This window comes from Micromys minutus (assembly GCF_963924665.1).
Source record: "Micromys minutus genome assembly, chromosome: 1".
NCBI lineage: Eukaryota > Metazoa > Chordata > Mammalia > Rodentia > Muridae > Micromys > Micromys minutus.
The window spans coordinates 121,397,075-121,422,057 of record NC_137969.1 but is presented as its reverse complement, the minus strand read 5'-3'; the positions used below and the strand labels follow the sequence as shown (position 1 = coordinate 121,422,057).

Below are 24,983 nucleotides of genomic sequence, written 5' to 3'. Positions count from 1 at the left end.
CAAAGTGATGATCGAAGCCAGTACTGAGAAATCCTAGACAATGGGTCTACAGTCAACAACTGTTCTCCCTTAAACAGTTTAACCCACAGGCCACGGATCAGGGAATCCTTTCAGTTCATGTCTCCAGCCTTGAGTGTTTTTTTTTTTCATTAAAAGATGAATAAATAAAATATTAATAATATAGATTACTTTAAAAATAATTATCAATTATTTTAATGTTGTTTCAAATTTGGTTTTATTATTTTATTTTATTTTTTTGCTGTACACTAAAATGGATGTTTAGGCAGTGTTTTAAAGATGAGGCCTCAGGTAGCTCAGCCTGGCCTTGAACTTGCTATTTTCCTGGGATGCTGGGTATCTCACTGTCTTAGTCAGGGTTTTACTGCTGTGAACAGACACCATGAGCATACTTCTTATAAGAACCACATTTAATTGTGGTTGGCTTACAGGTTAAAAGGTTCAGTCCATTATTATCAAGATGTGAGCATGGCAGCATCCAGGCAGGCATGGTGCAGGAGGAGTTGAGAGTTCTACATCTTTATTTGAAGGCTGCTAGTTGAAGACTGGCTTCCAGGCAGCCATGAGAGGGTCTTAAAGCCCACACCCACAGTGACACACCTACTCCAGCAAGGCCACACCTTCTAATTGTGCCAAGCATCTATGAACCATAATACTCACTGGGCCTGGAGCTCACCGATTGGTTACACTGGCTGGCTGGGGCGCCTCACGGATTCCCCCGTCTCTACCTCCTGCTGCTGGGATTACAGGTGTGCACGCAGACTGTTCATGGGTGCTGGGATCCAAACTCTGGTTCTGGTTTCTCACCGCTGCTGGCTGAGCCACCGCCCCACACTGACAGCTGAGAAACTAAATCCTCCTCGAATTTAATACCCTGGAGGTATTAGATTTTTCTGCTCCATATGTAAGAATCATAGAATTCATAGAGGAAGCTGTGACATGGTCAACAGTTAATCATCACCACCCTTAGCATCAGAAACTTTCCAGATGTCAGGAAAGAAGAAATGCCACACCTTTATTTGACTTTTTTTTTTTTAAGAGAATTTTATTTTTCTACTTGGTCCATAGGAGACGGAGGCAGTTGTTTCTACCTCCAAATACAAAGCAAATACAAAGGAGGGAATTTATCTCCCTCTCAAGAAGACTGTAGGCATCATTTGCTCTGGGATAAGCCACTGGTGTGACTATTTTGGACACTGCTGGTAGGGATGTCAGTGATGGTCTCAAACAGAAGCATGCCAGAGAATCTCAGTCTGTAAAGAACAGATGTGTCTCAGAAGAGCCCAGCATCAGTGCCACTGCTACCTGCAAAGTCCTCGACGCATCTCTCTGGATCAATATCCCGCTTGGCCGACTTACAACCTTTGCCACCACTGTGCGTGTGACCGGGTTAGTTAGTGAGCATTTTTGAAATGCAGGTTGGGGTTTCTACTTGGCTCAAACACCTTTAGTTTTCTGTTGAAATGCTTCTTAGCTTTGTAATTTTGTTATCATACACCCCAAACGAAAGTATTTCTTCAGGCCAGGAAGGTATAGTTATGCACACCTTTAATCCTAGTGCTTGGGAAGCAGAGGCAGGCAGATCTTTGTGAGTTCTAGGCCAGCCTGGTCTCTATAGTGAGTTCCAGGCTGGTCAAAGCTACATAGTGAGATCCCATTTCAAAAATAGATATTCTTTCACACCCCCTTTTATACATGTTTTTACCCTAGAGGTAATCTGGTATGAAAACAAAGAGGCTGAAGATTATAACTCATTAAAGGGTAGTACATTTTAAACAACTGCCCATTTACTTGGTTCTTCAAGCACTTTAAGGTTTAGAGATCATCTTATCTAGTATCCTAAAGTGTTTTAATGATTATTATAAACCATATTTAAGAACATGTATCTATTGGAGTGATATCATATTCCTTTATGGTAAATACATAGTAGGTGCTCAATAAATCTTGTCACAAAATGAATGAATGAAAAAAAGATATTCATGTCCCTGTTTAAACCAAATAAGTAGTGTTATTTTTGTTTATGATGTTTATGCTACAAAATGAAGTTCAGTATAAGAATTTACTTAAAAAATTTTAAAAAATTAAAAAAAGAACTTACTTAAAGCCATGTTTTAGAAAAAATAGGGCACAGAAAGGTAGACATTTCAAAGCTAGACAAAAGTCTAAGGTCTCCCTATGAATTTCTAAATATCATCTGGTTGATCATGAAAAATATATTTGTGGATAAACTGCAAATTAAAGGAAAACTTCAAAATAACAAGTACAAGTTTAAGTTAATTTAAGGAAAACACAATTATTGATAAAAACAGTATACATTAAGAAAAATGTTAACTCTGTATTTTCAAAACTGTGCAAAAATGGCTTGTAGTGTCCTCAGATGGGCGGTCTGGCCAGTGATGTAGAAGTCCGTTGCCTTTAAATGCTATGTAGTGAAGAGACGTAGCCTGCCATTGAACTAGCTGGAATCTGGCTGGGATGTAGCTTTTAAACAGCTGGTGTGGATGTGGGAGACCTGTAGTACCGGGAGCAGCAGCTGGAGGGCGTCCTGGATATATGTGGTGCTATTGCATCCCTACAAAAAGGAAAAACAGCTGAGGGTACTTTCATAGTTCAGTTTCAATGGCAGTCATCATATAACAACATTCTCTCTCTTAAGACTTATTGTGTGTGTGTGTGTGTGTGTGTGTGTGTGTGTGTTCTGCCTTAACGCACACAAATAGAAGGAATCAAATCCCATTACAGATGTTCGTCACTAACTGGTTCCTGGGAATTGAACTCAGGACCTCTGGAAGAGCAGCCAGTGCTCTAACCACCGAGCCATCTCTCCAGCCCCAACAGCATCCCTTTTCTTCTGAGGAGTGGGAAGTACAACAATATCATAAAATTCTCAGAATGTCTGCGCTTACACAAATGTAAAACATGTTTTTGGATGGAGTATGGCCAGGTTTTAACTATGAAAATTAACAAAAGGGTCTCATTTAAAATGAGACAAGTCATTTCCACGGGCCTTTAAGGGGTGTGAGTGTGTGTACATTCATGGCCCGGCATGGCCAGTATTATCCAGCCCTTTCTAAGGTCAACCCCACGGTCCTGAAATCACAGGACAGAGGAGGGTAGGGTCTAAACCACAGCTGATTTACAGAGAACTCCACACAGAGGGCCTCGAGAGATTATTGTTAAAAAATGGCCAACAGAAGAAGTTTAGGGAGAATATCTAGAACATGAGAGTTTCTCCTTGGCCAGTGGATAATTACTGGGTACCATAGTTGTGATGTGCAGATATGGTAAATCAATGTGCTAACGTACGTGCTTAATCGACAGCCAAGATGGAGCTCCAGGCTAGGAGGCTGAGTATTGAGACTGCGTCTCACTATATAGCTTGTGTTGGCCTTGAACTCACCATCCTCCTGCCTCAGACCTCTGAGTACTGGGACTGCCGGTATACAGCACCGAGTCTGACTTTCCAGAAGATTTTCCTACACTGTGTTCTGCCGCTGCCTTCCAGGGTTTCTATTAGCTGTGTCTGTCCACTGGACTTGTCCCTACAGTTCCTGCCCCTTCTGGTTGACTCCATCACATGGCTGTGTCCTAAACAATGACACTCGTTGCCAACACTTGGTTAATTTTTGCCCATTGATGGCTTTGCTGAGTGAGACACATGCCCAGCAACGTTGCCATGAGTTCTTAGGCAGCGTTTCTGATGTTGTGTACTCTCCAAAGCTTACTCTTGCTATCTCTATGTGAAGACGATGGTACTGTGTATCGCCTGGCTTTCACGGGTGCGTGTGAAGCTCTGTGGTTACCCCACAGGCAAGAGTGTGACAGCTTAGTCTCTAATGGGAGGTCCTCCTCCTCTGCCCACATACAGAACAATGCCCACTCTCTAAGACCAGGAAGGCATCTTGGACTGCTTCTTACATCACTGAGTTCATTTTTTTCCCCAGAATCACAGCAGTGCTGGGATAGTCTTCGTCTGTGCAGCTGCTGCTACAAAGTCCCAGTGAGCAGGCAGGTCAGGCAGTGGGCCCTCCCTCATCAGGGACTCTTGTCGCTGAATGGCCAGACGTTCCGCATCATTTTTGCTAACCTGAAACTTAGACTCAGCTGTCCCGAAAGTTATCGGGAACAAAGGGAAATGCCTGGCTTTTATGAAATCACCAGTGGGTAATAATCCTCCATTTCAGTCAATAATCACAGTGTCAAACTTGGCAGCAAAAAAATCTGTGTCTGCTGGGGGAAATAGTGGCAGGAAATAACCTGCAAGCTTAGCATTTCTTTTTAGAATCAGGAATTCTCGAAAATTAGGCATTGCTGCTGTATCAGACAGTTTACAGCTGGCTGAGCTACAGAAGTGCGCTTGTGTGTGTGCACAGTCACACACGTGCGTGCACACACATACACACAAAGACTGTTTAGACTGTTGCTAAGATTTAGAATTCCAGTAACACTTGCTGACTGGAAGAAAAGAGAAAAAAAAACATAGCTGTAACATTCACTTTGATTTGGAGTACTTTTTCTCTCGGGGCTACTTACCTCTAAAAACACACTATCGATCACGGGGCTAAGGACTTCAGCCTTCTTGTTGCTCTGTGAAATTGAAAGTATGAAATTGACCGATTAGGGTCTCGTACCGTAAGGCTTAGTACATCAGATATAAGATACTGCTTTGTAGAGGAATGTCTTAGAGGAAGAAGTGCTCTCACTGTAGACTAGGTTGGTGCCTGTGCCTTCCTTATGCAATCTCTAATTCTACCAGCAATCCTGGAAGGGGTTTGGTGCTGCAACGAGCCTAGGCACTAGCTGGATGGGGAAGGTGGGAGCAATTTACACGAGTTCACACTGCTCGTTCACACTGCTAGTTCACACTGCTAGAAATGTAAACTCGTTAGCAGCAGAAAGTTGGTAGCCAGTTGGGTCCTGTCTTCTGCTTGCCCAATCTGCCTGACACCACCCTACACCTAGATCAGCTGGGGTTACAATGTTGATGGTGAATTTGTCAGGATCTTTATTAACTGTGTTTTAAAAAAATCTTTTTGGTCTTTGTGTAGCCCAGACTTGCCCAAATTCATGATCCTCCTGCCTTACGCTTCCAGGGGCTGAGATTATAGACATGCACTGCGCCTCACTGCACGTTTTAATTAAGATATCTGTATAGCTTACTGAAATTCTTATTCTTCAGAACTTTATTCTATTTCTTCTAAATTACATGTTGACAGTGTCAGGGTGGGGTATGTGCACGGGAGCCCAGAAGAGGGCACTGGAGTCTCTGAACCTATAATTATGTGGGTGTTGGGAACCAACTCTGGGTCCTCCTGAAGAGTAGGACATGCTTTTAACCGTTGAGTCATCTCTCCAGCCCCTGAGATGTTGTTATTGTTGTTATTTCAATTTTTTTTTTTTTTGGCCTCAAAGTTTCTAGTCCTTTACCTATCCATCCATCCTAGTAGTCTAGTCTGCCTGTTCTGTGTTTTCTTCATTCTCTCTCTTCCCCCTCCCCCCACCTCATCCATGAACACAAGTACCGTAGGTTATCTACCAAGGGCATTCTTAAATAGAACTTTCAAGTGTGTGTACAACAGGAGAATGGAGTCTTGTCTCCAGCGCTCCAGGAGAGATGGTCATGATCCTTATTTATCTTGTTCACCTGCCCATCAGCAGGCTTCCCTATCGAAAGCGTTGAACCGACTCCTACAGCAATGAATCATTAATGGAGCAGTCGTAGTCGGCTGGGTTCCCTTACTGTACCCGGAAGGTCTGTGGCAAGCAAACAACAGCCTATGAATTAAGTACATCTTCCCAGAGAAGCCTTCCTTCGTTGGCATTACTCTTCAGAGACTAATGCCTTTTTTGAGGAAACCACAATGGAGTCTTGCAGGGGATGGGGAAGAACCTCTCCAAACACTCCAGTCACCTTAGTAGGTAACCAGAAAATCCATTATAGTATTTGCTTTCATGTTTATGTGATTATCAATAAACCTGTATGATATAGTCAAAACGAGGGCAGTAAGACAACATGGGTTTTCAGAATCAATGAGACACGTGAGCCTTTTAAATGGAGCCCGAAGAGCAGTCCATGCTTGTTAGCTTCAGGGTATGAATAATGGCTGCTTTGGAGCCAAAACAATGATGGATACAAATGGTTCTTCAGAGCAGCAGACCAGGGATTTGCGGTGTGTGGCGAGCTCCATTTTAGATGTAGCCTTCACCGTCTCCAAAACGGACAACACACATTCGCTGGTGTTTGCACTTGAAAATGTGTGTGTACTCGTGTTTGGGTGTGTAGACAGTTGTAAGTCCAAGCACATACCCACCTGCCAGAAACTTGGCCCAGACAGTGTAGACCTTGGCTCAGGAAAGATCTTGGCTTGCTCACTCTAGGGCTAATTAACCATGCAGAATCTCTGTCCTCAGCTCTCACATACACAGGCTAAATAAGAATCTGCATTTTAACAAGGTCTCGGGTGGTTGGTGTGCACACTTTGGGAAATACTATGCTAGAGTCTGATATGGTGCAAAGAGAAAACAGTGTCACAAATATTACCCGAAGAAAACCCTCTTCAACACGAACCATATAAAAACCCACAGACAACCCCGGGGCACCAAACAGTTGGTTATCTGTCTAATGTCTGACAGGCTGCTGATGGGGAGCTGGGAGGTCATTGGAGAGGCCTGGGTGTATCTGCTCCTCTCTCTGGAACTTGGGGTCCTCAGCTAAGGAACTGCAGAAAGTGGGGAGATGTAACAGAAGAGCATGGAACCTGAACTGATGAGGGAAGCCCTCCCACTGTTTAGGGCACCCATCATCCCCCACCAAAGCCTGTCATCAGGTAACTTGGAATAGCGGGATATGCTTCCATATCAATGTCAGTGACTGGTAGCCATGTATCCACGGCTTCTATCTCCCCATCACTCTGCCTACAGATGATGATATGACATTGCTGAGAACATAACTGAGGTAAGCCCAAGAAAGAGCGAGCAAAAAAGACTTCTTGACAGCCGAATGGTTTGGTGGCCTGTATTATTAACTCATCCTTTATCCAGAGTCACTTAGTGAAAATATGGGGGACAGATACCCCATTTCTTTTAAGAACTGTTCTTTCCCTACAGTTTACTTACACTCCAGCAGCTACGTAGGTTTACATGCTACCATCTTGCTCCCAACCACATCTGAGTGACACCAAGGTGGCCATCTGACCATCTGACCCATGCTGATGACCTTCTGAAACTTCTGACTCAGAAAAGGGAATGTAAAAGAGATCGTCGCCCTGCTTCAGAGTACAAGTGAGCTCTGTCGATGGGTCCCCCAAGCTGTTCACAGTCTCCCACCAACTTCCATAAAGCTCCCCCTTATCTGAGCCATTTGTAACCAACCCCCAAAGGCCTCAGAGAGAGGATAGCCCTGGTTTCAGACTTCCAGTCTTCCCTATAAAACTGTACGTGGCAATTGTGAATACCCTGACTAAAGCCTGTTTCCTGTGTCTCTGGGAAAGAGAGTCGGATCTTGCATTGAGGGTAAGTAAGAAGATGAAAGAGGAGTGTTTCCCACTCGCTCCTCCTGCCCTACCAAGGCGGGGCTTTTATAACATGACTGGTTTCTTCTTCCCCCATGTATATGTGTGTATTATGTTGGCTCACATGTTTGCATGCATGTGCGGGTGCATGTGTGCACATGTGTATGGAGACACAGGTTGATGCTTGGTGTCTTCCTCAACACACTATTCTTTATTCACTGAGACAAGGTCTCTTGCTGAACCTGGAGCTAGCCCACTGAGCTACTCTAGCTAGCCATCTTGTCCTGGGGGAGCCCCTAGTCTCCCTCCAGAGCACTGAGATTATAGGCATGTTCTGGGGGTCTGAACTCAGATTCTCACACTTGCACATGAAATCCTTCATCTGCTAAGCCATTTCCCCAGCTCACAGGGACTACTTGGGACAGAAAAGGGCACCTAGATATTTAATCAGAAGCCACACATTGAAATATATGCAATATTTCACAGATATTATCTTAAGAACAGAAACACTTAGATGTTAATGAACAACACTTTTTTTTCTTTTGAAAGTCTTATCACATGTGGCTTATTAGACTAAGGGCAATACTGAATGACAATATTTAAAGTTGATTATTTTAATAAAGATTCTTGAGTGACATGATAATAGCTAATAAGCAATGGAAAGGAACCTGCATTTGATACCCTTTCTTTTGACATATGAATAACGGAGATCCGACCGCTCACCAGTCTAGATGTCTAAGACCGTAGACAAGTCACAGCCCAGGCAGGGAGCAGACTGGAGTCTACAGCCAAGGCAGAGAGGAGCTCTAGGCTAATGGTGTTTAGAGAGGGGATCTCAGCCTGGTTTTAGAAAATGGCACGGCACAGCTGTAATTAGGGAGTTGTGCCAGAAGACATCATATTCTCGATTTCTCACAGCTCAACTTCCCTCAGCAACGTAAGAAAATGGTCCAAATGGTATGCTTACCCCAACAGTGGTTAAAGAATTTGTGAACTTCTTCGATAAGGAGGCCACTTCATTGCACATTGCCGTGGTTAATCTGAAATAAGAAAACAAAGAGGTTTGGGTTTTTTTTTTTTCTCTGTAAGGTAAAGTAAGGTAAACCTCATGACGATTAGTAACATGAACGGCAGTATGACATCAAAAGCAGGGTGCGAGAGTTTGAAGTCGCTCTACAGAAATGTGCAGTTTTCCTCAACAGCCATCTATGGTCCACAGCTTTCTTTTCATGTTTAATTACGGAGTAAGCCTCTGATCAACTTTCCCTCCTTTTAGAGCTTTTTTGGCTTGGGCATCTTCCTCATAGGAGTGGAAACTCAGGCCAGGTGGCTTTCCTCCAGTGTCTGGGTCATTTTTAAACAATGAATGTTCACTGAGGCACTTGTTCACACGTCAGCTAATGACGAAACGGCGCCTGCCAAGTAACCTCATGGGACATAGCGGTGAGTGCAGAGAGAGGCTTAAAACGCAAATGCAGGCATTAGCTCATCAAAGGCAGGCAGGTACGTGCGCGCGCGCGCGCGTGAGCACACACACACACACACACACACACACACACACACACACACACTCGCCCCTCTTGGGGCTGGAGAACAACCCAGGGTCTCCGGTATGCTCGGCAAGCACCTGACTCCTTCGTTTCCTTTTCAGCGGTGTGACACTATGTGGCCCAGTCTGGCCTGTCTCGACTTACAGAGATCCTCCTGCCTCAGCCCACAGAGAGCCGGGACTATGGACATGCTCTAGTACATCTGGATTCTCTCTGTATCCTGACTGTGCTGTTCCTATTTGCCTCAAAATAATGATCCCTGGAGAATGTCCTTATAGCATGTCAAACTTTGAACTTTTCTTTAGCCATTTGCTTTTATGTCTTTAATAAAGCAAGCAAGACAAAATCAGAATGTTTATACTAACACCACAGATGACAAAAAACTGAAAACAATATAATTGGCAAACAATGTGTGTTCTGTCTGATTTTCTCCTAACAGTTACAGTGTGTGATTTATAGTGAATAAAATGCTATTAGAAAAACAATAGCTCTGGATTGAGAATATTGCATGTTAGGAGATTCACTGAAGGCAAAGAAGATGGCTTGTTTCATTTTTCAATAGATACTGTATCTAACCTATATTCAGAGGTTTCTTTGTGTGTGTGTGTGTGTGTGTGTGTGTGTGTGTGTGTAGGTAACATGCATATACCACATGTTGGGGGAAGGAGGTGTGGACTCTTCTCTCTCCACCTCCCAACTCTGAGATTTCAGGTGCCTACAGTGTCTCTCTCTCTCTCTCTCTCTGGTATGAATGCTGGGTATTGAAGTCAGGTGCTCAGGTGAACACAGCAAGCACTTTACTGAATCAGTCATCTTCCCAGCTCTCCACTCCTGTATGATGCTGGGGAATAGGCATAGGGCCTCCATGTGCTAGTGGGCTTGCCTTGAGCTACACCCCTAGGCCTCGGTGTTAGGTATGATGAACCCTGTGGAGGCGTCCATCCATCTGAGATTTGTCTGAAGAAACCATTGTGGGTGAGACCAGAAGACAGCAGAGAAACTTGGGCAGGTGGTGGGAGGACACCCACTGAACGGACTGACCGCATAGGGGTCAGAGCAGCTGGATAAGGTTGGGACAAACAGGGAACTGGGAAAGGTGCTAAGAGCAATGTCCCAGGATCCATGTCCTGGGACTTCTGAGCCTCAGCTCTCTTCCTTCAGATCCATACAAAGACAAGGCAGTAGCTAGACGCTGTCCTCGGCGTTTGAAAATCTTTCTCCTTTCCTTCCATATTCGAGAAAGTACAATATCTCTCTAGAATGATCAGATTATGTGTAGTTTATATCTAAATACATAATTTGCCTTGTCGGATGTAGTAAAATTAGTGAGCTGGTGAAACAAACGCAAGTGGATGATGAGTGAGGTGTGCATGTGTGAATGTTTTCTTGGGGATACTTTGTCTCCCTTGTTTTAACAATAATAAAGGGATATTTGGATATCTGCTGATATTCCATGTCTTATAATTGTGCACATGGAAATTAATGACTTGTTTTTAGCACTAATTTCTATTTTCAAAAGGATTCCACACCAACTGTTTTCATATATATACATATATATGTATATATATATATCTTATACATATTTACATAACACTAGATAAATTAATAGCAACAACAACTGCTTATTGAAAAACATAATCCTCAGTGTACGGCACAGGAACACAGCCTGCAGTGAACAACTGTCTTGCATTAGTGGCTCACATGCCCAGAGGACCAGGCAGGGCAGGTAAAGTTGCTGAAAAGGGTGGTGTGTGTCTGCCTACTTTTGTGAAGGGAACTGAAAAGTTATATTAGGGAGTCCTTTCTCTGTTGGTATGGCATGAATATATAATTACCCTCAATGTTCTGTGCTTTGATGAATCTGATCTATTAAAATAAACATGCTTATACCTCTGAATGTACTAGTGTGTCTCCTCTTACATCTCAAACACCACTTCTGTGTATTATTATTACTGCATAATGCATTTCCTAAGGGAGTCCTTATTTCTTAAAATTGACATGAAAATCTAAATCTTCAGGTGTTTGTGCATTTGAATGGCACACATACACACACACACACACACACCTATGCACACATGTACACATGCACACACATGTCCCTGTGCAGACACACATTCGATCTAAAACATAAGAATTAAAAGTTGCATTAACTTTATCAGAACTTTTGCTTGGTCTCGAGCTGGTTTTTCCTCTTCTTGCCCATGGAGAATTAACTCTGCAACTTTATGAAGCTGCTCGATGCAGCGTGCAGTGACTTCAGCCAGACTGTCAATGGATAACATGTACACCTCCTGAAATGAATGCACACAAGAGAATTATTCGCTAAGCAGCGTCTTTTCAAAAAATACCTGTCACATTAAAAAAGGGACATGATTCGAAGCACATACTGTATGACTGGGCTACAGCCTGGCCCCTGGATGACGTAATCCTGTATCCCAATACAATTCAAAGGGTGGGGTGGTGGCTTAGTCAGTAAATGCTTTTGTACAAGCATGAGGACCTGAGTTTGGTTCCTTGGCACCTACGTAAGGGCTGCACAGCTTTAACCCCAGGACAGGATGGAGATGAGCCGACACCCAGGGCTCACTGGCCATAGCCAATGTTATGTTATGTGTGAGACCCTGACTCAAAAAATAAGGTGAAAAATGACTGGAGAGGGTGAAGAAAGGCAACCTTTGGTCTCCATATAAAGACAAACCAAGCATACAAAATGTGTGTGTGTATGTGTGTGTGTGTGTGTGTGTGTGTGTGTGCGTGTGTGTGCATGTGTTGCCACTAAATGGCAATGCTGCCAGGTCTCCAGGGATAAGACAAACCTATTCACATTTGTGTCTTCAACAGTCAGACTGTTGCTGGCCACACGGTAGGCGGGTTACAGGAAGTGGGGTGCGTGGAAGGGAGGATGCCTGAAGGCACTCCAGTGGACATTTTTCCTTGGAGTCATCTACCTTAGTCACTTTAAAATTGGAACTCAGCATAAGGAACAGTTATTGCAGATGACTTTTGGAGCTCAGGAAGGAGATGAAGTATACGCGTATGAATGCAGTTAAGCTGCAGGAAAGAGGCCACAGCGACAGAAGAGAGCTTCAATTGCCTCATTATCGAGGGAGCATACAGACGATTTGTGGAAACACATTTGCATAAAGATAAATCAATTACGTTTTGGAAGATCTTTCTGCTTTTAAATTATAAAATTATGGAGAAAAGCTACAAAAAGTCTCTGCGAAGCCATAAATTGTCCTGGAGTCGAGACACAGGAGTGTTTAGTTTTACTCGAATGTAGGACACTGTGTAAATAAATAGAAAGTGGTTCTCCTCACTTTAAAGGTGACTTCTTATAGAATTCCCATAGGTAACTATAGCTGATGTAGGTAGGTTTACCTCTACAGTCTTAGCTCCTTTACCCCCCATTTTGTCTTCTTCTGGTTCCTCAGCTTTCTCTTCCTTTCCTTCTTTCTTCTCTTCCCCCTCCAGCCCTTTGGCCACATCCATTGACACCACGCTTTGATCCTCTTCAACCCAGTTGTGAGCTTTCTCCATGGCCTGCAACGAACGGCCCCAACCAAACAAGACATTTACCATGGGAATGTGAAAACCAAGTCCTCTCAACCAGGACCCTCCAGGACAGACATGTGAGGCATTCCTTAAACATCTTAGCCTTGTTGCTCATAAATATATATATACACATACATATATATATATATATACATACATACATACATACATACATACACACACACACATACACACACACACACACACACACACACACACACACACACACACACACACATATATATATATATATATATATATATATATATATATATATATATATATAAACCAGGAAACAATGGGATAGAAAGGGTGTAGATCACATCGAAGGGCCTAAGAACTTCTAAAAGGCTATTTTTAAAACGATATTTAGATAAGAAAAAAAAAGACAGACAGTGCAAAATCTACAGTGTATTTTTCATGGTTCATGGTTGGCGGTGATGAACTGTACTCCTTACTTAGGCTAGAATCAGTAAGGGGTTACAGCTGAAGCTGGAAAGAAGAATGACGCTTTCCTCCTTCTGACTGTGGCAGGCCCTCCAACCTCTAGGGTGAGCAGAGGCCTGGCACTATCAGGGGAGCAACATCAGCAACCTGTGACCTACAGAATTATGACTAATTGGAAACTGCAGGGAACTACCTTCCCTACCTGGTCTGTTGCTTCTTGAACTCAGACAGGACAGACTTATCTAGAGCTCATCGTACCCTTTAAGCCGTTCGCTTAAAGTAGAAGATGTTGGTCATCTTATGCCAAACACTGAGGTACCTTAAAGCCTGTGTCAAAGTTTAGCATGCTGGGAGGTGATTTAAGAGCTAGCAGATTAGGGGAGAGCCACCCTAAAAAGACCTCTATGAGGAATAAAGGCTAACCCAGGCAACTGAGAAGTCCCCTCTGTCCCCTCCAAGCAGTGGCAGGCTCCGTAAGGAGATGAATGAGGTAAATTCCCTAACAGAGTGAAAGAAATTCCTCACCTCACCATTGATACCCCATTCTTCTCTTTCCTCCCTCATTCTAACAGGTGAATGCCTACGCTAAAACCCCTGCTAGGTAAGGTAAGAGATAAGAGGAAAGGGGGAGAGAAAACATTACATAGCTTTGCAGAATTAATGATCAGTGGCTCCTTAAGAAATCCTACAGTGAGGCCCGGTGCTAACTTGCAAAATGCACCATGGTGTTAGAGAAACCTGGAGTGCCAAAGGTGGACTGTCCCATGATGTCTTGGCACAGCGGTGGCCCAGGTGGGAGGAGAGGTAGTGACCTCTCTCATCCATCTAAAACTGGTATGTCTCTTTAAAAAGCAAGGGTGGGAGTGGGGTCTAGGAAGTCCCGTGATTTCCCCTCGCCTCACTGTGAAGAGTCTTATTCTCTGATAGAACATTCTATTTTACTGTGAAAGGGCAACCGACCTTTTCAAGGTCACTAGATAATTACTCGGAAATCACGGAACGGAGGTCTCAGAAGCCCTGCATCCATCGTGGGCGCCTCCGCAGATACTAATTACTGACCTCAGACTCCCCTTCCCCTGCTGTGTGTGTGTGTGTGTGTGTGTGTGTGTGTGTGTGTGTGTGTGTGTGTGTGTGTGTTGGGGGTTGGTGTTTTTTTCCACTTCTTGCGATCCGAGGAACCTAACCCCGGAGACCCTCTTTCCCGAGACCCCTTTAAAATCAAAGGCAGAATGGGCTGGTTCCGACCTTATTGAGTTTGTCAGGTGTGGCAGCGACGTGTAATTCAAACAGGAGCTCTGTAAGCATCCTGGCGAATTCTTCCCCGCTTTCTTCTAGGCCTAGAAACAAAACAGGACAGCCATCAGAAGGCGTGATTCATTCATTCATTTTTCATTCTTTGGAATGTGGCAGCTATCCTGACTTTGCAGCAGGCACTCAGGAGAGTCTAAGGAGAGGCTTTGGCAGTGTGCCCCGAGGCTGCCAGGGAAGACAGATGTCCTGTCTTCCATTGGTGAGCACAGTAGGGAAGCAGCAGGCTGCCTGGAGAGGGCTGCCAAGGCCTAGCTGCAGGCCTCTGGCACTAGGGCACCCCTGGGCTGGCTCAGAGACAACAGCGGGTCGGGAGAGACCTTGTGTGTCTTGGGGCTGTAGCTGTAGCAGACCATTGCTGAAAGAATGAGAATGCAGGATCTGGGTCAGAACCCTGGTGCCTGGCACTAAGGGAGTGGTTATGCTCGACGTAGCAACCTTGACAACGGCCAGGGTGTGGTGCAGAGGGAGGACGTGCAGGGCTGAGTGAGCAGAGTCCCCATGGGGTGTGTCCTCTGATGTAATACCATCTCTCGGGAGAAATTTCCCAAGGTTCTCTAGAATCCTTGTGTGGTTCTAGAATACTTTTTAATGATCTATTTTCTCAGCTCGGAAGCTATCTAAGGACAGGGAAAAGTTAAGTTCATTCCTAATATGATGTCTGAAACATAATAGGTGCTAAAGATATTATTGTTTGAATTGATAATCTAGTAAGGTATCATATGATATATAGTATAATAACCATATAATGTTTGTTATATAGTATAATTACACATCATAAAATAAAAATAAATATCTCTGTCTGGGCAGTGGTGACAGAAGCCTTTATTCCTAGCATTCATGAGGCAGAGACAGGTGTGTCTCTGTGAGTTCAAGGCCAGCCTGTTCTACATATTGAATTCCAGGACAGCCAGGGCTACACAGAAAAAAATCCTGTCTCAAAATACCAATAGCCAAAACAATCAAACCAAGCCAAGCCAAACCAAACCAAACTAAACCAAACCAGCCAACCAAAAATATCTCTGGTAGGCAACAGAGAGTATTACAAGCTACAGGCTCAGTTCTCTTGTTTGAAACTTCAAGCCGATGCCATTTTAATTTCTGGTAGGTGCTGAAGTGTTGACTCCATAGTGGGTTTATGAGCCCCCTGAGGGAGAATAAAGCATCTTTAATCTAGCCCAATTGCATATGTCCAAAACCCTCTGTGAGGAAGTCACCTGGGCTTGTACCAGAATCCAGGTATACCTCTGGGGAAGGCTAAGCCACATGGAAAATATTGTCCCTAACACTTGCATGGATAGGGTAGTTTCAGTTTTAAAGAAACACAGCTAATGGGCAGCTCATAAAGATAGCCTACTGCAAATGTTTATCTTTGATCTGTTTTATGGCCTATATTTTCAGAAGGGAGACAGGCTAATAAACAAACAGATAAACAAAGCATTTCTGCCAAGTGATGAGTTTTATGGAGAAGTATGAACCATGGGAGGATAGGGGCAGCTAGAACATGGAAATCTTACTATAAAGTTTTTCATCTTTATTTATTTTATTCCTGCTTGCTTGCATATGTGCATGTGTACAAGGAGCATGCCTGGTGCCCACCGAGGCCAGTGGAGGATGGGAACAGATGTTGGAAGGATGTCTGTCAGTCCAGTTGGTTCTGGAAACTGAACCCAGGTCCTCTGCAAGAGCAGCAAGTGAGTTTAAAAAATTTTATATAGAAGGTGCTAACGTTCTGTGTTCCCCTAAACTCATATGATGACACCTAATCACTGACAGTATTAAGGATTGGGTTTTTTTTTTTTTTTTGGTCATGAACACGGTATTCAAATGGATAGATTAGTGTCTTTGTAAAGAGTCCCCAGAGAGCTGGCTGGCCTCACGTCCCATGGGAGGACACAGCTAGAGGACACTGACTGTGACCCAGAGATGGACCTCACTAGACACCGGCTGTGCCTGGACTTTGATCTCAGACTTCCTTATGAACTGTGAGGAATGAGTTCCTGTTGTTTGTTACGGCAGCCCGGACAGGTCAGGATTCAGGGGAAACCATGAGAAACTGACCCACCTTTAAAAGCTGGAACCTCTAGAGCATCCGTGATATCATTTAATGTCAATTCTCACCAAACACATTGAAAATCTGTGTGTGTTCACTCAGTGCAGTACACGATAATTCATTTACACCAATTTTCCATTTTTACAAGCAGTCCTAGATCGTACGTGTTTCATATAGTAACTGAGAAGGGGAGGATGGAGTTGGGAGTGTAGTCCCTACCTGAGGGCAGGATAGCATCTGGGTCAGGGGAGAAGTGTTCTAGACACTCCGCAGTGGCAATAAACTCTAGCCTGTCAACTTCAGGGGAATAGTAAGGAGGACAGTGTGGCTGAACAGAACGCGAGGACATGTGTGCACTGGGTGTAGAAGGTGGCCTGAGCTCAGGATGAGGCAACAGTGGGAAATGTTTTAACCAGGAAGGTGAGTGTAGTTTGCCGCTGTAAGACAGTTCACTGTGTGGGAAGAAAGCTTCCTACACAGTGAAACCTGAGGAGACTTGAGAATGAGACTCCAGTAGCCAAGTGAGGAAAGGTTGGAAGGGAGGGGGTGAGGAGAAAGAGAAAAGAGAGAGGGGAAGGGGAAGGAGGGGAGGGGGGGAGAGAGAGGGGGAGGAGGAGAGGGGGAGGAGGAGAGGGGGAGGGGAGAAAGAGAAGAAGAAGGAGGAGAAGGAGGAGGAGAAGGAGGAAAGAGAGAGGGGAAGGGGAAGGAGGGGAGGGGGGAGAGAGAAGAAGAAGGAGAAGAGGGAGGAGGAGAAGGAGGAAAGAAAGATGCTACTAAAAGCACATGGGCAAGGCCTCATCTGGGAACTGCCCAGTCTCCTTCATTCTGTGGGAGGCTGTGTCGCAGGGTGGGGGCCCACTCTAGCCCCAGCTTAACCTCTGGGGCCTGAAACCAGTCACCAGGCTTCTTCAGCTTCCTCACCACACCCTGTCAACCGGGGATCATAAAACCCACCCTCTGCTCTTTGTAAAATGTTATGTTGTACTTTTGCTACCTACAATTGGTAGGGACATGAACACTCGAGATTAAATATGTTTGGTGGAAACTGACAGTAAGCCAGAACCCGGAAGCTTCAGGAGGCTTCTAAACGTGCATCACAGCTACTAAGCATGTAGCATTAACTTCCATAATGTATTTCAGAGGGGAAAATATCACTAAACATATACAAAAACAGATGGTAGTCAATGTTGTAACGGACTATCATCGCTGTTCTTGGTATGTATATATGGCCAAGAGAACTTCCTCATGGCAATGAAACCAGAGATCTCTTCACAGCTATGGTAAAGCAAATTGGAGGGCCATGGCCATGTAGTGAGACTACATTGTGGCAAGGTGACAAACCTGCAAACCAGGAGCCATTGTTACTCAGTTGCAGGGGCCGATGTTAAATTTGATCTAGAAGATGGCAGTTTGTTATTACTCTTTCTGAGACCACCAAATAAATTATTCAACTGTTAGATGATTTTAGGAATATAAGTGCACTTATAAGAAAAAAAAAATCCTTGTGAGATGCTTAAATTTCTGCCATAGTTTTGCTCTTTTTTTCTTTGCATCTCACTGATGACATTCCTTTCTGCATCTTTTTGGGTAACCCCTCCACCTTCCTGAGCTATCATTGGCCTTTGTGATGGGGTTGAATTCACAACCCCTCTGTTCTTTTCTCCCAGTGCCTCATTAAGTGTCTGAATGACATTTATTTATTAAATTAAGTTAATGAAAATTAATAGTGTTTTGATCATCTAGAGATGCCCTTTGGGAAAAATGGATCTATTAAAGGAGATAATAGGGTTTTGTCATGAAAGAGAGATAAATTTACCATGGTCCCCTTCCAGCCACCGAATTTATCATTTTTTTCTTAAAATATATTCAGCACTTTAGTGTGTGTGTGTGTGTCTGTGTGTGTCTCTGTGTGTGAGAAATCCAAAATTCTCAATTTACTGAATGAGGCTCTATATTTAAATGAGAACACATCACATCACCTGTGGCAATACTTTCTGTTTGGCAGCACAACCCAGTTTCTTCTCCAAAGAACAGCACTGATGAACAACGTAGTAGAATTTCACTTTGCCTTTGCAACAATGTCTTTGATGTGTGGGAAGATATCCTGTCCAGAGAGAGAGAGAGAGAAAGAGAAAGAGAGTGTGTGTGTGTGTGTGGTGGGTGTACAGGGGTAAGGGTGTATGTGTACTGTGTGTGTGGTTTGTGTAGTGTTTGTATGTGTGATGTGTGTGTGTGTGTGTGTGTGTGGTGTGAGTGTGAGGTGTATGTGTATATGTATGTGGTGTGTGTGAGGTGAGTGTATGTGGTATGTGTGTACAGGTATGTGTGTGGTGTGAGTGTGAAGTATGTGGTGTGTGTGTGTGTGTGTGTGTGTGGTGTGAGTGTGAGGTGTATGTGTATATGTATGTGGTGTGTGTGAGGTGAGTGTATGTGGTATGTGTGTACAGGTATGTGTGTGGTGTGAGTGTGAAGTATGTGGTGTGTGTGTGTGTGTGTGTGTGTGTGTGTAGAAATCTATGTTTGGGGTGTGTGTGTGGTATGTGCGTAGGGGTGTGTGCAGTGTGAAGTGTATGTGTGGTGTGTGTTATTTATGTGTGTGGTATGTATGTGTATGTGTGGTATGGTATGTGTGTGGTGTAAGTGTAAGGTGTGTGTATGTGGTGTGTATGTGCTATGAGTGAGGTGTGTGTGTATATGTGTGGTGTGGTATGTGTGTGTGTGGTGTTAGTGCAAGGTGTGTGTGTAGTATGTGTGTGGCTTGGTACGTGTGGGGTATGTGTAATTCGTGTCCATATGAGTGTGGATGCTTCTGTCGGTATGCACATGCATAGCATGTGTGGGGAGACAAGATGACACAGGGACCTCTCCCATGTTGTTTCAGACTTGGTCTCTCATTGGCCAAGGACTTCAACAAAGAGGCCAAAGGCCAGGCTGGCTGGCCCACAAGCCTGTCTCTGCCTCCTATCTCCTGATAGCTGGGACTACAGGAGTATGTCACCCATTTGCCTGTTAGATAGATTCTGGGAATTCAAACTCAGGTCCTCACACTTGGAAGGCAAGCACTTTACCAGCTGAGTATATTCTGAGCCGTAGTGTTCTTTTAAATATCCTTTCTGAATGACACACCCAGAAGGACCAAGATCTAACTCAAGTATCATGAGCTTGGAGAATTCATTAGTTGGGGTGATGGTTAGTACTGGGAAGAGGCATCTATTGGGTCATTTTGGGTCCCCAATGTGAGTGGCATCTCCTCTAACACCTAGCATTTCAGTTTCTTCATTAGAAAAAGGACAAGGTTGTCATTTTTGGTGATTTCTGTAGGAACATACAAATGCACAGAAAGATTATTCCCAGTTGCCTCTTTGATATTTATTGGTCCCTATCTACGCTTCCGTATAGTTGGCTCTTTTATTTTGATGCATACAGTTCATTAAGATGAAGGCACAGAAGATCAGGATGTGGGGTTAAAGGGGAAATGGAGATTAAACGGGTTTATGAATGCACAGAATAATTTGCCCCTAGCCTCAAGGTTCAAGCACAGAAGTGCTCACATCTTTAATTAGCGGTATATAACGCACCTGGGAACACAGTGATTCTGCGACTTGGAGGTGACCTTATGAACACTTATTATCACTCATCTGCATGGCAAGGAAATGACAGGCACAGATCATTCTTCCTCCCTAACCTCCCTGGTGATGTGTGGACACACCAAATCACAATAGCTACAGCTAACATGTGCGAGCAGAGCCATATGCCAAGATCCATAACTCGTGCTTTTATGGGTGGCCTTACAACAGTCCCCAGATTAGGCAGCAGGCACATAACTTGTTCAAGAAATTAGTGAAAAGATTTTCAGTGGACTTTTCTATTGGTCCTAGAAGCAGCCAGCCTTGTGTCTGTGGTTGCTCTGCCCAGTGGTATGTTACTACTTTCTGTAGGAAGACACACCCCACCTATACCAGAAATACTTTTCTCTGCCCCACTCCCAAGCAGATGACCCAATGTAGTCATGGGGCATGGCCAACTTTGAGAATATCTTTTCCCTTCTCAAAAAAAGCCTTGCTTCTCATAAAATAGGCTCTCCATTCCAGTCACCTTTGGGAGGTGCAGTGGTTTGAATGAGAATGGCCTCATATTTGAATGCTTAGTCTCCAATTGGTGGAACTGTTGAGGAAGGATTAGAAGGTGTGGCCTTGTTGGAGGAGGTGTGTCACTAGGAAGTGGCTGTAAAGTTTCAAAAGTCCATTCTAGACCCAGTGTCTGTGTCTCTGTCTTTCTCTCTGTGCAATAGAGAAGTATCTAAGACAGGGAAGGCTGCTGGGATGTGTATACCTTACTCTCCCCATGACCTTCAACTTGAATCACCTCTCACCCTGAGACATTTGGAGAAAATGGTGCAGCCATGGTCAGAACGGGACTTTTTGTGTGGTTTTGTTTGTGTGCCAGCCTTCCTCACCAAGAACAGTACTGTTCAGATGGCGTGTGGGACACTTGCAAACACACAACTCCTACACAGAGAAATTAAAGGGAATAATGAAGTCATGCAAAGAAATCTACTGCAAGACTCGATCACATTAAACAACAGAGGCACGTGGAGTTAGAAGGGGCCTCGTAAATGGTGGTAACTGAGGCCCAGCACACTGTACTTGGTTCATTTGACTTTTTGCATTTACTCGAGTTGGCGATGTGCCAGGGACGATGCTGGACACCAGAGAAAGAATGGGGCTCCTGTTCAGTAAAGAAAGGGCTACACATCACGGAGACCAGCCCTCTACCCACAACAGCTGCACAGGGCACTCTGGAGGCTGCATGAGGGACACCTGGATTAAGTGCACCCCACCTTGTTCTAAGGGCTGTTTCTCAGCAGCTGTTTCTGAGGCCCAGGCCCCCGGGCTACCTTGCCATTTGTCATTGCTTTTTACCTTGTTCTTCTGGATTTGCTTCATTCTCCGATTCTTTGGCTATAAAAATGTCTTTGATAGAAATGAGGTCATTTTTCAAGAGTTCTAGCTTCTCTCCATCCAGTGATGCTAAAAAGGACTGAACCTGGAGAAAAAGGAAGGAAGAAAGGAAGATCACTTTAGCCACCGTGTTTCTTCTCATGAATAGCATGTATGCATCGCTGTCTCCGGTTTTCCCAATAGCTACTGAGCAAGCCATGGTGTGGGGGGTAGGAAGGGTTGGCTCTCCTGCCCGTTCACAGTGTGAGCTCCCCCAGGCCTCCGTCCTTCCCACTGCTAGTTACTGCTGCTACTGTGACATCTCAGAATGTAGTTCAGACTGGCCTCAAACTGGATAGTTCAGTCTGGTCTTGAACCTTGGCTTCTTCATTACTGTTCAGGCACGAGCCACCACACAGGACTGTCTTGTTCTTAAAGCAGGATCTATACTCCCTTGTGATCCTTGGTGTGGTAAACAATGAATATGGATGGCCCTGGTCACCGGTGGTGGGAACCGTTGATCACAGTGATTAAAACACACTTCGGCCTCAAATATTAGTTCAGCGTTCACTTATTGTTGACCTTGTATAATTTACATCCCTATGCCTCGGCTTCATCTGTGAAATTGGGACTGTTACATTTACCTTATAAGGTCATTTTGACCATTAAAGCATAAGAACTGACTTAAAACACTGTGTTGCTCAATAAACGAAAGATCTAACACATATTCATATATATATATATATATATATATATATATGTATATATACATACATACATATATACACACAAATATATATATACACATATATACATAAAATATATACACATACATATATACATAAAGTATATACACATACATATATATATACATAAATATATATATATACATACATATATATACTTGAGAATATATACTTGAGAATATACATATATATATGTTCAAGATACATTTTCATTTTCTGAGAATTTATTGTCTAGAATAGTAGTTCTCAACCTGAACTTTTTTGGGGGATTCCATGTCACATACTGTGCATATCATATTTTTACATTATGATTCACAGCAGTAGCAAAATTACAGTTATGAGGCAGCAATGATATAATTGTATGGTTGGGGTTACCCCAACGCAAGGAACTGTATTAAGGGGTAACATTGTTTACGAAGGTTGAAAGCCATTGCTTTAGGGAAGAGAAACCCAAAAAGGGCACAGAGGGTCAGCAAGGAGGGAACAGTCACTGTCTTGGGGAGGTGAGGAACTGTAGGCTTGGCTTGGATTGGCATCACCCCTGCTCTCTGTTGGAGTCTCTCTTTGGATAGTGCCATCTGCACATGCTTCAAAACAAGTACAGAAGGCCAGCCTCTGAAGATTAATTTAAATTTCCAATTTGGTCACAGGTCGTGGAATATCATCCTAAAAACGAGGTGTGACTATAAAACTGTACATTGCTGGTTTTACATTCTGCAAGTCAGATTCTTGCTCCGGAGGGAGCACTAGCAGAGAAGCTCAGTCCGCCTTGGGATAGGGTTCAACGCTCACGTGGTAGTAAATCGTAGTAAATCGGCACACCAGCCTAAGAGTCAGGCAGAGCACCCAGGTTGGAGGACTTTGTTTTCCCCAGTGTTTCACTGGGTGTTATGTGTCTGCCCAAGGCTCTGGGGGGAAGCTTGGCAGGAAATCAGCGCAACAGAAATTTACAACATAAAATACAGTGTCATCAACCGTGTGCTCACTTATTCACACAGATGCACAAAACAGCAGCCAGTGTTCACCGAGCACCTATCTTGTCCCAGGCTGTGTACACCGGTAATTGTCTTTTTATGTCATTTAAAAACATTATCTTTCAGCGGTGTTTTGTTTACTTGCTTTTTTAAAAAAAGATTTGTTTATTTATTTATATGTGAGTACACTGTAGTCTTCAGACACACCAGAAGAGGGCATTGGATCTCATTACAGATGGTTGCAAGCCACCATGTGGTTGCTGGGAATTGAACTCAAGACCTCTGGAAGAGCAATCAGTGCTCATAACCACTGAGCCATTTCTCCAGCCCTACTTGATTTTTTAATAGTTTAATTTTTTTTATCATATTTGTGTGTGCACATGGAGGTGAGAGGATAACGGGCAGGAGTTATCAGCTTTGTCTTTCCACCTTGTGCGTCCTGGAGATTGAACTTGTATAGTCAGGCTTGGCAGCGAGTGCCTTTACCCGCTGAGCTGTCTTGCCAGTCCTTTTTGTTTTTTTTCTGAGGGAGGGTCTCAGGCAACCTAGTTCTGTCTCTAATCCATGCAGTTTGCTTGTTTGCCTGGGGTCGTGTGGGATAGTTCAAACTGATAGAACCACCAATTTGGTAATCTGGGTTTCATCGGTTTCTAAACAGGAACATTTTCAAATGGTTCTCAGAAGGATGGTTTTGTGCTTTATGGTCCAAATAGTGTGGTGAAGGAAATCAAACAAGTAAAATGGTAACTCATAAGATAACGCGCAGTCAATGCCCACAGTTTAACGAGAAATCCCAGTCACTCTGGGCTCTCCCGTGCTAGGGAAAACACATCACCAAACAATGCCATTCAAACGACCGTGGGAAATGTACCTTGCTCTCACTCTCATTGGACAGAATTTCCAGGGCTTCCAGGTGTGACAAACCTTGATATTCATCAAACAGCATCCCATAGTGTGCAGTCCTCTCCGCCGGGAGCTGCTGCGCCAGCCTCTGCTTCTCCTTCTCCTTGGCTTCCCTCAACATCTGCAGAGACACAATGCTCATGTACTAGACAGGACTTTCCATGCTGCCTTCTTGTGCAAGATGTAGAGGCAACAGGGAGAGCAGAAATTCTATGAAAAATCACTTTTATTGTTTTGGAATGTCTCAAAAATGATTCTTTGTAAGTAGGTGGCCATAGGTTCTCCTCCATGATCTCTGAGCTCACAAGCCCTGGGTGGTTGGTTTGGTTTCCAGTACCTGGTATCATTTCCCTCTTGCTGAGAGGGCCAATGAAAATGTTGGTTATTGGCAAGCTGTATGAGCCACTGTTGGACCTGCCCCAGGCTGGTCACTGTTTTCATAGGCACCATAGCTGGCTGGGTGGGACTAAGGGTTGCTCCTTTCCCTTGGAAGCATGAATGGTACCTTACGATACCATACAATCTAGCCCTCAGAGGGAAGGTTTTTAGGTCCCGTTGAAGTCTGATCATATGGCTGCCTAAACAAGACAAGAACCCAAAACAACACCAATAGACATGCAAATGTGGAAGGGGGACTCTCAAGGAGCCTCAGCCCTACAGGAAGAACTAGAGGCAACTAAGGAATGCTGGGAGTGGGACAGTCTTCCCAGGTTAGCCTCCAAGTTAGACTATCCAATAGCAAATGGTTGGCCCTAAAAAATGTATACACATGAGTAGCTTTATATAGACTACACAGGTTGTGTTCTATATTAGGAAATTATATATACACACACGCATGTATGTGTTACAGTAATTAGCACACACACACACACACACATGCATATATGTAAACTGTAGTCAAAAAATAGAGGTCATGAATTTGAGAGAGAGCAAAGGGTATTGTGGGAAGGGTTGGAGGGAGAAAAAAGGAAGGGGTAA

General features: G+C 43.9%; 1 protein-coding gene across 3 annotated transcripts in view; it reads right to left on the bottom strand.

The window, feature by feature from the left end:
* Window positions 1–1,091: 1,091 nt before the first annotated feature.
* LOC308427852 (Krueppel-like factor 3) overlaps window positions 1,092–24,983 on the bottom strand; it is a 219,130-nt gene continuing 195,238 nt past the window's right edge. For all 3 annotated transcript variants that reach the window (XM_080926107.1, XM_080926106.1, XM_080926108.1), the window contains 8 exons: window positions 23,974–24,126; window positions 21,365–21,488; window positions 14,327–14,418; window positions 12,461–12,622; window positions 11,231–11,370; window positions 8,497–8,569; window positions 4,552–4,605; window positions 1,092–2,590 (listed from right to left, as the gene is read on the bottom strand). In XM_080926107.1, the coding sequence (XP_080782233.1) occupies window positions 2,474–2,590; window positions 4,552–4,605; window positions 8,497–8,569; window positions 11,231–11,370; window positions 12,461–12,622; window positions 14,327–14,418; window positions 21,365–21,488; window positions 23,974–24,126 (915 nt within the window). In that variant the 3' untranslated portion in view covers window positions 1,092–2,473. The remainder of the gene's footprint in view (window positions 2,591–4,551; window positions 4,606–8,496; window positions 8,570–11,230; window positions 11,371–12,460; window positions 12,623–14,326; window positions 14,419–21,364; window positions 21,489–23,973; window positions 24,127–24,983) is intronic.